At 42.6% G+C, this 16,185-nt stretch overlaps 1 protein-coding gene across 3 annotated transcripts in view; it reads left to right on the plus strand.

The window, feature by feature from the left end:
- ADGRA1 (adhesion G protein-coupled receptor A1) overlaps nucleotides 1-15,949 on the plus strand; it is a 305,321-nt gene extending 289,372 nt beyond the window's left edge. For all 3 annotated transcript variants that reach the window (XM_035137651.2, XM_035137652.2, XM_035137653.2), the window contains 2 exons: nucleotides 7,280-7,381; nucleotides 10,920-15,949. In XM_035137651.2, coding sequence (XP_034993542.2) covers nucleotides 7,280-7,381; nucleotides 10,920-12,141 — 1,324 coding nt within the window. In that variant the 3' untranslated portion in view covers nucleotides 12,142-15,949. The remainder of the gene's footprint in view (nucleotides 1-7,279; nucleotides 7,382-10,919) is intronic.
- The last annotated feature ends 236 nt before the right edge of the window (nucleotides 15,950-16,185 follow it).

Consider the following 16,185-nt stretch of genomic DNA (forward strand, 5'->3'; position numbering starts at 1 on the left):
GGGTCATTTTTTTTTGGGGGGGGGAGATCCCAGTCAGTAGACATCAAATGATCACCAGGGCTAACTTGCCAAGTTGGTCCTACTAGGGCCAACAAGGAGACCAGGGAAGAATTTAAATGTGGGGTCCCAGAAAGGGTTTCTTCATAGAAAAGGAAAGGGAAAAGGGAGTAGAGGATCAGGCTAATTCAAATTGAAGGCCAGGTGGAATAGCTCTGTCTTACAGGCCCTGAGGAAGGAGATCAAGTCCTGCAGGGCCCTAGTCTCATGGGACAGAGCATCCCACCAGGTCAGAGCCATCACTGAAAAGGTCCTGGCCATGGTGGAGGATAGTCTGGCTTCCTTAGGGCCCGGGACCTTTAAGCTATTATTTTTCAAGGACATTAGGGCTCTCTGCAGGACATACCAGGAAAGGTGGTCCCGTAAGTACAAGGGTCCTAGATTGCATAGGGCTTTAAAGGTCAAAACCAGCACCTTAAACCTGACCCTATACTCCACCGGGAGCCAGTGCAGCTGGTAGACCACTGGGTGAATATGCTCCTATGGCAAGGACCCCATGAGGAGCCTCGCTGCAGCATTCTGCACTCACTGGAGTTTCTGGGACAGTTTCAAGGGCAGCCCCGCGTAGAGTGAGTTACAGTAGTCAAGCCTGGAGGTGACCATTGCATGGATCACTGTGGCCAGGTCAGGGCGGAAAAGGTAAGGGACCAACTGCTTGATATGACTTCAGTTCTGACACAATGGTTTCCATTGCACTTCCAGACTCAACTGAGAGTGCTGAACTAGCTTGTTTAAAAACTCAACTGCATCTATTTGAACCTTCCCAACCTTTAAGATTGCTCCACTTGCAGGCTGGTTGGCTGTTACAAGAAAGGACTTTTCAGTGATGACCCCATCATTATCAAATTCCCTTCTGTGGATCTCCCTTGCAGATTGTTGCTAAATGAACTGTGAAGACCTGGCTTTCTTTTTTACTTATTGAGACTAGTCCACTAAGGATACTTTAACCCCTATTGCTGTTTTAATTTTGCTTTTCTGTTTTTCTGTTGATGAAATAAACCGAATGGTTACTCTTATTGTAAAATGTGTATATTATTGTTTTCCTCTGTGTTATGATATGAAATGCCTTGAGAAAGCTTTATAGCCCTGAAAGGCAGTTTACAAACAAACAAGTAAATATCAGGCCGAAGCAACTGTGCGTAAACAGCCAAAACTGACACAGAGTCACATATTCAAGTTTTTGAGATGTTTAGTTTTATTTAACAGCCTGGAATGCAATGAGAACAACTTGAATCACATCCTATTTATCAACATGAATGGCAGAAGAAAAGTGGCCTGTGATTTGGAATTCCCCTGTCTCATGATGATTAAAGAAGGATGGTATTCAGTGACACGAAGGGACAGTGACATTTTTATTATTACTTTTGCAGTGACACAGGGACAAACAGTGGAATGGTCTGCTGTCTGATGTTGTAGAGACCTCTCTAGGGTTGGATGGAAAGATTCGATCTATACTATTAAAAACACCTCTAGTTTTATTCTTACACAAGGCATCAACGTTTTTGGAAAGCCTAAATGTTTGCAATTGAATGCAGTGGTTCATGGTGGTATGCAAACAGATTATTCTCTAGTGCCAGCATCTGTCAAATCCATCTGGTGAACTGGCTATTCTTATAGGTCTTATTGGAGATCTTGAATCATTTTAGCCAATCACTACTTATTTAGGGTGCAATCTGCTAAAGAACAAATGGGAGTTGTGCAATAGTTCTGGTATGCTGTTGCAGAGTTTCTGTCCAAAATGAGATTGCATTTTCAGTGAAATTGCACCTTAAATACATTCCTGAATATAGGTTTTTGTCTGTCCTTACACTCCCTTATAGATTATGACCTCTTTCATGAAGAACAACTGGTTTTGCTTCTCTCAAAGTGCAATGGGCAGTCAATTCTGCATACAAATCATTTTGGGTTTTTCATACTGTATCCTAGTACCTTCTTTCATCCAGTTAACAACCCATAACCTCACCTGCTTAAGAGTTTTCTACTCCTTCATGCTTCCCTCATATTTAAATATCTTATTTTCAATTTCTCGATAGGCATCACACAGAATTTTTCAGTTTAGGACTGCAATCCTTTGTAACAATGGGCCTTATGTACATAGGATTGGGCTGTAAATCTGTTTTTTTTCCTCTCTCTCCGCACAAATTTTCTTCTGAAACTGAAGTTCATCCTAGTCCAATTTCACATCTGCTGATTCAAATCTGTTAATTTGAGTAAATTGTGCACAACAGGAATGATGTGGGGTTTGGATTATTTGCTTTAGAACTTGCCTTTATCTTACCTCTTGTCTTTTTCCTGCAAGGAAGCTATTTCCTTCACAATCTTTTGTTTCTTCCTTTACTGCTTTTGAGTATTTTATTTTTCTATCATTTGGTGTTTCTCTTTTCCGTATATCTCAGAGTTGTGCTGTTGTTTTTCTTTCTCAACCCCTTAAGAGCTGTGGTAGTACAGTGAGGAATCATTTGTACAGCCTGTCATCTCCAGACAGTATTTTAATTTTCTTTTGGCAATGAGACAGGGCGGGCAGCGTGCTGGGCTGGATATCAATGCAGTGTACCTCAGATACATTGAAAGCATTCAACTTCACTCTATACCATTTCTAGGATGTGTTTTCTCATGTGTAGCAAAGGGGCAGAAGAGCCACAGGGCAGAAGATGGCTATAATGAACGGCACATTTCGCTGTTCCATGCTTTCTAACGCACCTGAGCAGTATCAATATTTGGCACATAATATGAAGCTCAGAATGAGGTATTGTTTCATGTAGCATGTTCAGAGCTCACAGTAGGAAAACGTTTTAACATCTGAGTGGGCTAGTTACTTGTTGAATTCCTACCTCACCTCTTCCCACAGATTTGGTAATATGATTGCATTCCAGCTCATTTTGGACTAATGTGGCTTCTGCACAGGCTCAGACCTTGAGTGCAAATGGAGAATTTGCCCCTAAAGATATACTACGGATTTTCCTCAGGCCTGCAGCAGGGGCATAAAAGGTTAAATTTGCTCCTCCATGCCTGCTCTGATCTCATTAATTATAACCCACCCATCCCCAGATGATGCAATCTTCATGTGCCTTAAATACAAATATGTATTTAACATGCTGTTTGGAATTAAACATAGCTTAGTACATAGCTATGCAGGTGGTCCTAGCACATTGTTCATGGACAGGCTGTGCCATCTGAATGGCTGTTTGGTATTTGGGACTCCCTGTAAGCTAGTATATTGTCGCTGCCTTAAGTTGTTGGACCTTGCAGTTCTAGAAGGAAAGAAAATATGAAGTCAATCATACAAACATCAAGTCTTTCAGTGTCTACATCTTAGAACTCCTCATGTTTATTTTGGATTATGGAGACAGTAGCTAATTGGAAGTGCACTGTGGTATTTGAAAAGGTGTTTGACTGGGTGGTGTTCTCAGATTGTTTTTACATATGGAGAGGTAGTGTCCATTGCCACTTCTAATTTCATAACAATCTAAGCTGTAGTAATTTTATTTCTATCCCACTGTCCCTCCTAGGAGCTCAAAATGGCATAGATTGTGGGTAGGCAAACTAAGGCCCGGGGGCCGGATCAGGCCCAATCGCCTTCTAAATCCGGCCTGTGGATGGTCCGGGAATCAGCATGCTTTTACATGAGTAGAATGTGTGCTTTTATTTAAAATGCATCTCTGGGTTATTTGTGGGGCATAGGAATTTGTTCATTTCCCCCAAAAAAATATAGTCTGACCCCCCACAAGGTCTGAGGGACAGTGGACTGCCCCCCTGCTGAAAAAGTTTGCTAAGCCCTGGCATAGATCCTCACAACAACCCTTATCTTGTGATCCTCATGGTTTTGTCCAATATTGTATATTTTTTAAATGGAAGAATCTGGATCCCTTACTATTGAGGGGGGGGGAGCATCACCTGGCTATAAAACTGATTTCATTATTGTGAACTGGTTTGAGAACTAGTATAGTTGAAAAGTAGGGATGTGGGTGGCACTGTGGTTTAAACCACAGAGCCTAGGGCTTGCCGATCAGAAGGTCAGCGGTTCGAATCCCTGCAATGGGGTGAGCTCCCGTTGCTTGGTCCCAGCTCCTGCCAACCTAGCAGTTCGAAAGCACGTCAAAGTGCAAGTAGATAAATAGGGACCGCTACAGCGGGAAGGTAAACGGTGTTTCCGTGTGCTGCTCTGGTTCGCCAGAAGTGGCTTTGTCATGCTGGCCACATGACCCGGAAGCTGTACGCTGGCTCCCTCGACAAATAACGTGAGATGAGCGCCGCAACCCCAGAGTCAGTCACGACTCGACCTAATGGTCGGGGGTCCTTTTACCTTTTATATTTGAAAAGTAGCATAGAAATACTGAAAAATACATTTTAAAAAATATAGAGAACGGTCACTAGGGTCTGGATGTGAGTGAAAGTATTAAAACCCCTTTACAAGCTGAAGCTTATAAAACAGCATTGTGTAACCTGGGTATTTTGGTGTCATGGAATCAAAGACTGTGTCCTGTCACAACAGCTTTTTCTGTGGAAAGTGCTTTGGGGAGAATTCTGCTCAGATGTAGAATTCTCACTGGCTGTACTAAGCTGAATTTGGGGGAGTTACATTAGGATGGGTCTTTTTTATAAGAGACATTCCCTAGGAAACTGATTTAGCTTAATGATAGAGGATGGTAATTATTTGCTGCTTAATTGCGACAATTATTAACATACATTCCATGCACTTGGATGAATTTGGTTCGAAGAATTAAGCAAGTGGTATTTAACCAGTTAAGTGTGCGATATCATGTCCTTCACTATTTAATTGCATGCAAGTTGAAAAAGAAGATGACTAGGAGGTGGAGCAGAGGGGCGGCAATGCAAAACGAGGAGAACAAAGTAAAGGCAGTAATTCTTGTGCAGTCCATTAATCAGGTTCTTACGATTCATCCTAGGATTCCATTTATGTTTCCTGCCACAACATCAGCTTTTCTGAGAATCTGTCATTTATGAGCACAGGCTCAGTGACAAACGTGTCCTTGTAAAATAATAATGGTTTAATGCCATGAGCTAGAGAGCAGTGCCCTGAAAGATGGACGCCTATTAGTTAACAGTTCTTCCCTTCCTCTCAAAATCATAACATTGGCATACATTTAGAGACCCTGCCCAGGCTGCTGCTTGGACCTCAGTGGCCTGGCTGATGTCCCAGGTGACTTGAAATCACTACTCTAATTTCCACCTTACAATGCCATTCCAGGACATGGTGAGAGGGAAAACAAAATGGTGGCTCCAAGCCAGCTGGTGTGTCAATAGCAGCACTGCTGCCGCTGCCGCCGCCGCCGCCACCATTGCAACCCGCTAAACCCACTGGGACCCATCAGTGTAAAGCAGGGGTCCCCAAACTAAGGCCCGGAGGCCTTCTAAATCGCCTTCTAAATCCGGCCCACGGACGGTCCGGTAATCAGCATGTTTTTATATGAGTAGAATGTGTTCTTTTTCTTTTATTTAAAATGCATCTCTGGGTTATTTGTGGGGCCTGCCTGGTGTTTTTACATGAGTAGAATGTGTCCTTTTATTTAAAATGCATCTCTGGGTTATTTGTGGGGCCTGCCTGGTGTTTTTACATGAGTAGAATGTGTCCTTTTATTTAAAATGCATCTCTGGGTTATTTGTGGGGCATAGGAATTTTCAAAATACAGTCCGGCCCCCCACAAGGTCTGAGGGACAGTGGACTGGCCCCCTGCCGAAAAAGTTTGCTGACCCCTGGCATAAAGAGTGGGGAGAGGGCTGCCACCAGAGGGCATTTTGCTGAGACACCTGTCCAAACTGATCCTGACCCTGACTTAATTTCATTATGTATGTTATGGAATTACCTGTTTGGACATGGTCTCAGAAAGAGCCTTACCTTAATATAAGCAAGTTTCTGCAAAACATTTCCCATACCTTGATGCCCACAAAGGAAAACCCATGATGGATGGATGGATGGATGGATGGATGGATGGATTTGGACCATTTTTTCCCAGGGCTTCAATCAAAAAGGCTCCCAGAAGCACGAGAGTCCTTGCCCTCAGGTTTACAACCGAAAATACACAACACAAAAGAGGAAGAAAAAGAATGGGAAACGGGGAATTTGAAAAGGGCAGCAATTCTCAAAAGTTCTTATCTTGACTAAGTTGGGCTGGAGCCAAATGGAGCCGGTCTCTCCGCAGAACTGACGGAGTGGCTCTGCTACCTATCTCTCCCATTTGAGGAATAACAACTGGCAGCTGGAGGGTTTCATTGTCGCCATCCCAGGTTCTAGCATGTGTAATGACATAACCAAGCAAGACTGCAATCTAGATCTTGTGCTTTCATTCAGTATTAAACATAATAGCAGCTTAACCGGGAGGTGGGAGGTGTTCCCTAGCCCTGTTCTGTAAATGTCTAGGGCAGGCATCCCCAAACTGCGGCCCTCCAGATGTTTTGGCCTACAACTCCCATGATCCCTAGCTAACAGGACCAGTGGTCGGGGAAGATGGGGATTGTAGTCCAAAACATCTGGAGGGCCGAAGTTTGGGGATGCCTGGTCTAGGGTCTCAAGTCAAATGCTTGGTGATTTTTCTGCCCCTAGATTTGGCCGCTGATGGGAACGCTTGGCTCTATAGCTCTGCTGAAGGTCATTAGTTCTCAAGGAGAGAATTCCTGACAACTAGAGGTGTTTGGAAAGATGCTGCCAAGTTAATGACTGTAAAAAAAGAAGATTTCTTTAGTTTAATAGACCTTTCAGTTGTGTTTCTTTTCTTGATGCTCTTTCTTCCCTAGAGTTAAATAACTACCTATGTAAATGTCGCAATGCTGCCTGAGAAAATGAGATTAGCTCCAAGGTTTTAGTTTGGCCACAGCTATTCAGAATAAAATGATTTTGTGTTCTGTATAAAAATGGAAAATCATAGCTATCGTTAATACTTTCTTAATATTCCAGAATATCTTCCATATTTAATATGGATTTTTTTAAAATTTACATGTAAGTGATAATTATGCTTGTTGAACTCCAGTTTTTGAGTGACATATCGCAAAGATACTCCAAATGTTGTATTATAAAGATGAACACCTTGCTTCCTAAAACACCTTGTCTGTTTTAATGTTCTTTTATTTCTAATTTTAATGAGCATTTAAAGTTAACGACCTAAGTTACTTGGGCTTCCCTCACTGTTTCAAGCATGAAAAATCATTTTTATGAAGACTTCTATTCAACTGAAAATTCACCTGTCAAAATTTTATCTGTTAACAGGTTTTATCTGATTAGTGGAGGAGTTCCTTTTATTATATGTGGAATTACAGCAGCAATCAACATAAATAATTATGGGATAAAAAACTACGCAGAAGCGCAATTGTAAGTATATCAGTATGCTTTCAGGCTGTCATATCCCATCATCATTCCTGCTAATAGAGAACTTAGACGGTTGAGTGGTTATACGTTTGAAAGTGAAGTGGGGTCACCCAAAAATATACTTAGGGGACTGCCTAGATATGCAGAAGTATATTCAATTGTGATGTGGCTTGCTGAGGGGAAACAGCCTGACAAGTACATGTGGAGTCCCAGAATACTGATTGCGGTTGAGCCTCTATACATAGAGGGGGGACGACTTCTCAAGGAACGATAGAGAGAACATCTGAGCCACTAGATCTTTAGGGGCCAGGCCCTAATTACACATTACATTTTTAAAATAATAACCTCAGGGGCAGGCAAGGTGAGGGTATATAGTTGTAAGGAGGTAGGTTTTAATCCTTCCCAAGTGACATTCCTGAGGTAAATTGCCGCCACTCACACTGCCCTTGGCAGTAAGAGAAATGCACTCATTGGCACCTACAAGTAAACATCTCCAGTTCCCTGATGTGGCTGCAAGGCCTGCAGTTAATATATCATGTAGTTAGACCAGGCCCTCCAGATGTTTTGAGACTACAATTCCCATCATCCCTGACCATTGGTCCTGTTAGCTAGGGATGATGGGAGTTGTAGTCCCAAAACAGCTGGAGAGCCGAGTTTGGGGGTGCCTGAGTTAGACCTTCACCTGAGGGGGAAACAAAGACAATGTTGGGGTGGGGGGTGGGGAGAGAGAGAAAGACAATGGAGTGGGTGGAAGTAGCCTGCCCCAGCCCTGTACAGTTTATAGAGGATACTCTGGAGGAGAAGGTTAAGGTTAGAGGGGGGAGGGTTTGTGATATAAGGTTAAAACAAACACACACACACAAACGTGCACATGCGCACGCACACGCACACACGTCGCTCTTGTACAAGGATGTTTCAGGAGGAAGGGAAAGGAAGAGAGCAAGTGTAGTGGTTTAAAAGTCAGCCTAGGGCTTGGAAGAGCCACGTTCCAATCCTTATTGGCCACAAAGCTCGCCTTGGGTCATCTCTCTGTCACAGCTTAGCCTAACCTCCCATGTTTGCCACCTTGCACTCCTTGGAGATATATGTAATAGAACATAAATGAACATTTTACATTGTCCAGAACAGTCTCCCACTAGTATAGCTATGGGCCTGAAACCACCCTCTTTCCCTATGGTGTCTGAACAGCATTGTAAGGTTCCTGCTCCAAGCTGGCTGGAGCACTGAGCAGAATCCTTTTTAGAGGAGTCCCCGCTTATACACAATCTATTTCTATTTCTAATGAACTGTGATAGATAGCTTAATATTAATTAAGTGCCGCCTGAGCTGACTGGATTAAAGGCTGGTTTGCCACCTCCTTTGATTGGGTTTATTCTTTAAAAGAGTGGGGAAATATTGACATGTTACTCTTCAAGTAGCATGCTCTTCAAGTCTGCTGCTCTTCAAGTAGCTGAGAGTAACCTCGTAGCTTTATCAACAACCAAGGGAGGCTGAGAGGGCCCCCCTGCGAGATTCACAGCCAAGGAATGATATGAAACTGGATTTCCTTCAGCTCAGCTCAGCACTCTAGACAATGCATCACACTGGCGCTTTTCTGAATCTGGAAATCGCATACAAAGAGCACAAGCTCCAGGCTGCGTGGCCTGATGTATGCTAAATTACCTTTTAAACTGTATACCCCTCGTTGTTTTCTTAGCCCCCAAGTATCAATTTTCTTCTTTTATAGAATTGTTTGCACACGGGCTCAACGACCCTTCAAACAGCAGATGGCTTCTCCTGGGCTTCTTGAGCGAAGGAGAATAAGGAGAATGCCAATTAAAAGTTCATTTGCTAAAAATATACATGATTCAGAGCTCCAAACATGTACAAGGCTCAGTTGCATCAGGGTGCATGTCCCCCATCAGTGGACCACTGGCTTCTCATCAGCATTTTGTTCAGTGCTGTGAAGGTCATGTATTGCAGTTCACGCTCAAGCAGCCTTCACCAACCTGGTGCCCTCCAGATGTTTTTGTACAAAACAGCTGGAGGGCACTAGCTTGGCCGAGGCTGTGCTAAAGCATTGCTGTAGAGTGCTCTTATAACGCCCTGGCATATAATCATTGTACACATTTTTAACATGTAAGGAAATGAAAGCAAACTGCACTCTGACTTTATGAAAATGCTTTTAGTAAATTCCTTTTTTTAGAAACAAGACATTAGATGAGCGAAGAGCTCCGGCAGACTCCTCTAACCAGGGTGTTGGGGAGGGCTGCTACTCTGCAAATTCTATCATATTAAAACTTATTTATTTCAGCACGTGTGATTAGACAATCACTTATAATCAACAGGGTATTAAAAGATCTCATTATTTATGTTCATAAATTTGTGAGAGACTTTCCCTTCGGCACTGTTGCAGAGGCTGTACTACTTTCGTTTAATCACTTTAATCACAGGCAATCAATACCAGATATCACAATGTGAGCAAAAACCGTGAAGCAGGTGGAGTGATAAAATTGCTTAGGAGAGAGAGAGTGTGTGTGTGTGTACTACAGATTAAGCAACAGCACAGTGGGTTGCGTGCCTTATTCGTTTTTAATAATGTTACTACAGAAAACGTAGATGCCCCGACATTAGCATGCTCTTTATGGAACTGATTTTTGAAGTGTTTCCTCTTGAAAATAGCAGCATCCTACGAGAGACTTTACCCCTGGGGATTGCTCCAATATTCCTTGGCATAAATTGCATAGATTTTGATTTTTTTTTTAAGGGATGCACACATGGATTCCTGTGTTGTTTTTACTGGATGAAACTGTTGATAAGCATTTGAAAATACCTGGATAGTTTTGTGTGCCTAAGAGCATAGCATAAATTCAAAGGTGTGTTCTTTCCAAGTCCAGCCAAAGGTATTTGGTCAGCCCAACTAGCTGTGCTGCGTGATCAAAGAGGGTTACACTAGCATCCTCAGTAACTCTAGAGGAGAGGCCTTGTATACATGAAGGAGAGTCTCCACTCTCATCGTTCAGCATGGACACTGAGGTCCAGCTCGGAGGGCCTTCTGGCAGTTCCCTCACTGCCAGGGTTCAAATCCCCCACTCAGCCATGAACTTCATGGTGAATCACTGCTTCTCAGCCTAACTTACCTCACAGGGTTGTTGTGGGGATTGAATGAGGAAGTGGGAAACCATGTACACTGCCTTGGTCTCCTTGGAGAAAAAGGTGGCCTGTTAAGGAAATAAATAGAGATGTAATGCAATAATACATTCCATCCATTCTAAGGCTATTGTTTTCTTTTCATGCAGCAGAAAATAAAACCTGGATTCAACTAACCTAGTGTATTAGTGAAAGCCAGTGCAAGGAGCTTCCCCCACCCACCCAGTCTGCTTTGTTAGGGGGCCGGTCAGGAGAACACCCAGAATAGATTTCGGGGAGGGAATCAAGCACAAATGCTTGCACTAATGGAACAATCAGAAGAACGCGTTCAATACTACTAATGTGTTCAAAACTACTAATGTGCTTTCTTTTTATTTAAATCTATCCTTTCCCATCACCCCCCCCCTTGCAGTTGTTGGATGGCATGGGAGCCAAGTCTTGGTGCGTTTTATGGACCAGTTGCTTTCATTGTCCTGGTGACTTGCATTTACTTCCTCTGCACATACGTGCAACTGAGGCGTCACCCGGAACGCAAATACGAGTTGAAAGAAAGGACGGAAGATCAGCAGAGGCTGGCAAGTCCTGAGATTGGCCACAGCCACATCACTGATTCTGGATCTGTCTCCCAGGCAACATGCTCAATGATGTCTTCTTCCTTGTTGGAAAACGAGCACTCATTTAAGGCTCAGCTCCGAGCTGCGGCTTTCACTTTGTTCCTGTTTACCGCCACTTGGACCTTTGGTGCACTCGCTGTTTCCCAAGGACATTTCTTGGATATGATATTCAGCTGCCTCTATGGAGCATTTTGCGTTACCTTGGGGCTCTTCATCCTTATCCATCACTGTGCAAAGCGAGATGATGTCTGGCATTGCTGGTGGTCCTGTTGCCCATCTCGGCGAAACACATATTCAGTGCAAGTTAATGTCCGGCCAAAGGTTAACGTCAACGGGGAAAGCCAGGTCCATGTCCCGTGTCTCCAAGAATCGCCTTGCCCTGCTAAATCTGCCGTTTTTAATCACCCAGCTGCTAGCCACTGCAAACTTACAAATCTACAAGCTGTTCAAAACCACGTCAACTGCCTTTCACCCGTCACGCCATGCTGCGCGAAAATGCACTGTGATCAGCTGCTGGAAGATGACGCTCACATTCATGTACACAGCGAGGGAACTTTCAGGCCCAACATGCACATCCACAGATGCTTGAAAAGCAGAACTAAACCACGCTACTTCAGCCGGCATCGGTCTGCGGGGGAAAGAGAGTACGCTTACCACATTCCTTCCAGCGTCGACGGCAGCATCCACAGCTCACATACAGACAGTCCGCACAGCGCGCATGACGGCCAGACGGGCCACAGGCGGGCGTGTTGTGCGAAAAGCGACCCATATCCCACCATCAGTCAGCCGGAAAGCAGCGATGCAAGTACTGTGATCTACAGTTGTGCTGCGGTGCCAGAGAGCGAGACGGTGCACCATGCAGCTCACTTCGAGATGCACCCGCGGACCCAGTCTTTACCATTTAGCACAACCAGCCACAATGGGATTCTAAAGGGGAACCTGCACGAAGCCATGATCTACAGTTCAGACAGTACAGGAAATATCAAAACGGGGCCCTGGAAGAATGAAACTACTGTGTAGTTGGGCAGCCCAGTTCTTCTCCTTTTACAGCTCAGACCATCTTAGGCTGCAATCCTATACACACCTGGGAAACGGGCACCATTGGACTCAGTGAGGCTCACTTCTGAGTAGACATGCATAGGATTGCACCGTTAACCTTTGTTTTCCTTCTAACCTGAGTAAGATTCTACATGTTTGCGTAGCGCATCAGTAAATTGTACAGGTTCCTCAACCTATTGTTTTCTTAATAAGAAGAGGCTTTTAAAAAGTAGCGGTGGTTTTGAAATTATTTTTAAAAGAATTATGGGACATGGTTGTGGGGGCTGGGTGTGTGTGTTGGAAAATAAACCTAGGGGGTAGAATACAAGGCAATATCCTTTGTTACCACTCACAGTAATGTTTTCCTTTCCTTTCCTTTTATTATATATTTTTAATTTTAACTATTCTGCGTTAGCATCAGCCACTTTGAAATGCATATCAGCATCACAGCCTTTCCTTCATCATTCTTATGGGGGGAAGTTACGATAGTGACAGAGAAGGAGAAATTTCTAACCAGGCTTAACACAGCTCTTTAGATCTATGAAGACCACCTGTAGCATACGGCCTGTAAAATCATGTAGTGTACAGTCGCTGTTACGTCTCTCTTCTGCTGGAGAGAAATACTAGGTAACGTCCCTTGTTGACATCTATGGTGCTGTGTTGGTTGTTACTTCTTTTTGTTCCTTTTTTTTTTTTGCATGACACACAGGTCAGGATAATACCATTTGCTGTTTTCTAGTATTAAGATGTGTGAAATGCAGGGGCAGGGGAACCAAAAACCTTATTGTAAAAGGCGATGGCTATTCATGTTGGTATTACTCTAGAGCAGGCACGTCCAACTGGTAGGTCATGATCTACCAGTAGATCACTGGACAGCTGTTATAGGTCACTGGTAGATCACTGGCTCCCCCCCAAAGAAGCTCAACAACTTTGGCTCCCCTAAAAAAAGCTAAACATTTTGCCTTGCATCCCCCAAAAGTGGGCCTTCCTCCTTCCGAAAAAAAAGCTCAAAAACAACTTTGACCTGAACCCCCCAAACAGGGCTTTCCTTCCTAAAAATAAAAGCTCAACAACTTTGACCTGAACCTCTAAAAAGTGGGTACATCCAGGGCAGTCTCGAGCAGGTCCGCCGCCCTGGCGCTGAGGGGCGGAGATCGCTCTGGCGCCCCTGCCCTCGCAGGGTGCACCATGGTTTCTGCATGGCAAAGCCGCGTGGCGCCCTGGCGCCCTGTGCCACCGGGGGTCTACCTAGAGCCGGCCCTGGGTACATCAATGCCAGTTTTTAACTGTGAGTAGATCACAGTCTCTTGGGAGCTGGCCACCCCTGCTCTAGAGCATTTTGAATCTATGAAAAAAGGGAGGGCAGAGAAACCCACCACTGCACTAGTTTTAAGTGGCACAATCCTTTGTATAAGGTTATATGATAGCTTTGATAAGGGTCCACTCTAATGTCTCTACAGAGCATGCACTATTCATTGTATGTGGCACTGTGCAGTGTAATAGCAGCTGTCTCCATGAGTTTCACTTCTTTGTAATTATGCCTTCTGGAACCAACCTGCAAGCTGTTCTACAATTGTATTTTTTTATAAACAGCACCACCAAGTACAGTCTATCATTAACTCTTTGAGGACTACAGTCTTGCACTTAACGAATTACTTAGGGCAGCATCCAGCCCAAGTTCAGCATTTTGGAGAGGACCATTGCTTTTAATGGAAAAGGGGAAAGCACTCCATGTGCTTATTAAATCTACCCCACTGATATCAATGGGACATCAAAGTACTGAGGTTTTTACTGGATCCTTCCCTTCATCTGACTTGGAGCTGTGTTCAAGGAAAGACTTGTACAGGCAATACTAATAACAATGTAGTCCAGAGTACTCAAATAAAGGGGAATCTATCCGTTTTTAAGGCTGCAATTCTTTTTGTTCTTTTCCTTTCTTTCTAAAAAGCCCCTTTCTAGGGAGTAATGCAGTGGGCCTTACTTCCAAGTAAGCGTGCATAGGATTGCACTATAAAGAAATAAAATTTTAAAGATATTTATTTATCAATTCCACATTTTGGGTGAAATCCTTTCCTTCCCATGCCCTTCCGTCCTCTGCCAAAGCAAATTCGGGGTTGTCTGTATACTTCCATGCAAATTTGACCTTCAATTGCATGACTTTTCATTGAGTTATTCTGCTCAGCTGCAGGACATTTTAGGGTCAGTAGCATTTTCTATTCAGGAAGCTTTAGGCAAAGGATTGTTTTTTTAAAAAAACAAAAAAATTAGATATCCATGAACATCTGGACACAAGGCTCCAACTGACAACGAAAAATAGAATTATAATTACCCAGTTTTTTTATTTAAAAAAATCAAAAACTTTCAATAGAGTCTGGTTATAAATTGATGACCTAAAGTGAATGGCACTATACAGCCAAAGAGGGCAGGGCAGAAGGAGAGAGAGAGAGAGAGAGAGAGAGAGAGAGAGAGAGAGAGAGAGAGAGAGAGAGAGAGTCATATTTCCACAAATAGAAAACAAATGCAACAAGCACAATGTTATATGGCCACCAAGAGAAAATTTATAGACATATCACACACGTTCCAAGTATCCATTACAGTACATTAATTTAGGCAGTTCCCTGGGGATGTGCATTACTTTGTAGGGGATTATTTTGTCGAGATCTTTGCAGAGTTCAACTCATTATGTGTTCTTATCAGCATGTTACGAATCCCTCCCATTTATGATATGTAAAAATATATTTCCTTACAGTGTACATAACAGATGATTATTATAATTGTTGGAATGTTATATAAAAATGTGTGTCAAGATGAATGTGTTCTGCAGTGTTTGCAGGTGGGAATTAGTACTCAAAGGGTTAATGCTCAGTATCTGAGTGCAAGGAACTTCCTTTTTTTCCTTTCTGTATTTTTATAAAGTTAAAATATATATTGTAAATTACAGCAGATAATGTATCCATTGTGTGTGTGTTGTTGTCGTTGTCGTTGTTGCTGCTGCTGCTGTTGTGTGTATCTTTCAAAGGTGAACAAAGCAGAATGCACTAGGTGGGTGTTGAGTTTTGAACAGTATTCAGCCTTTTTATGATTGCTTCTTTTAGACGATGCAAAAAAGAAAAGAAAAATACCCTGAGCTTTATAATGTATATTCTGTATATGCTTGAATTGTCTCAGATCCAAAATACAGTATTTTGCAATGTCCGCATATTATAATTTCTTTTTCATCATTTCCTTTTCCCATGTATATGTTACTATCATTCCACAACATCAGTGCAACTATATAAGCGTAGATATTATATCAAATGCCACATCTCTGTATCTCAGTGATATTTATAATACTCTGTAATAGCTAAGTCATAGAAGGTCTCTAGAATTATGCAAAATAGTCCACACACACACACACACACACACACACACACACACTGAGGTCCAGGTGAAATAGTCACATTTCAGGAACAAAATCATTGAGGTTCTCCAGCTTGTGTTTCTATTGCCAGTGTTGTTCTGTCCAACAAAAAGAGAAACTGCATAATTAAATGGGTGCTGCTTTCCACAGACGATCTTCTGTTACAGACCTCTCCTGAAGATTAACATTCAGTATTGATACAACTTCCATATTATGTCTGAATATAAAGTTATCAAATATTTCTGGGCTAATTTGGAAACCATGTTATGCAATAATCTGTTTGCATTATTATTTTTTAAAGAAAATATACAATATAATTGCAGAGTAGGAGAACATGATATTAAATAAATTAAAAAATGTTTTTTAACATCAGATGTGACCCACATTCATTTTTGCGCTTTTGATTCTCTTTTTTTAAAAAAAAATACAAATATTTATATAAAAAGTTACTTTCACTCTTTTGTTTTTTTTCCTGCTTATAAGCATAGTTTATGTGTTTCATATGTTCCCTTGCCAGCTCTTGGAATCAGACACATTGTCTCAGTAATCTTCCCTAGCTGAATGAGGAAACACATACCTAACCCAATGCAGAGTCTGGGGCGGCACACCATAACCTGTTTAAACAA

This window comes from Zootoca vivipara, chromosome 5 (assembly GCF_963506605.1).
Source record: "Zootoca vivipara chromosome 5, rZooViv1.1, whole genome shotgun sequence".
Lineage (NCBI taxonomy): Eukaryota > Metazoa > Chordata > Lepidosauria > Squamata > Lacertidae > Zootoca > Zootoca vivipara.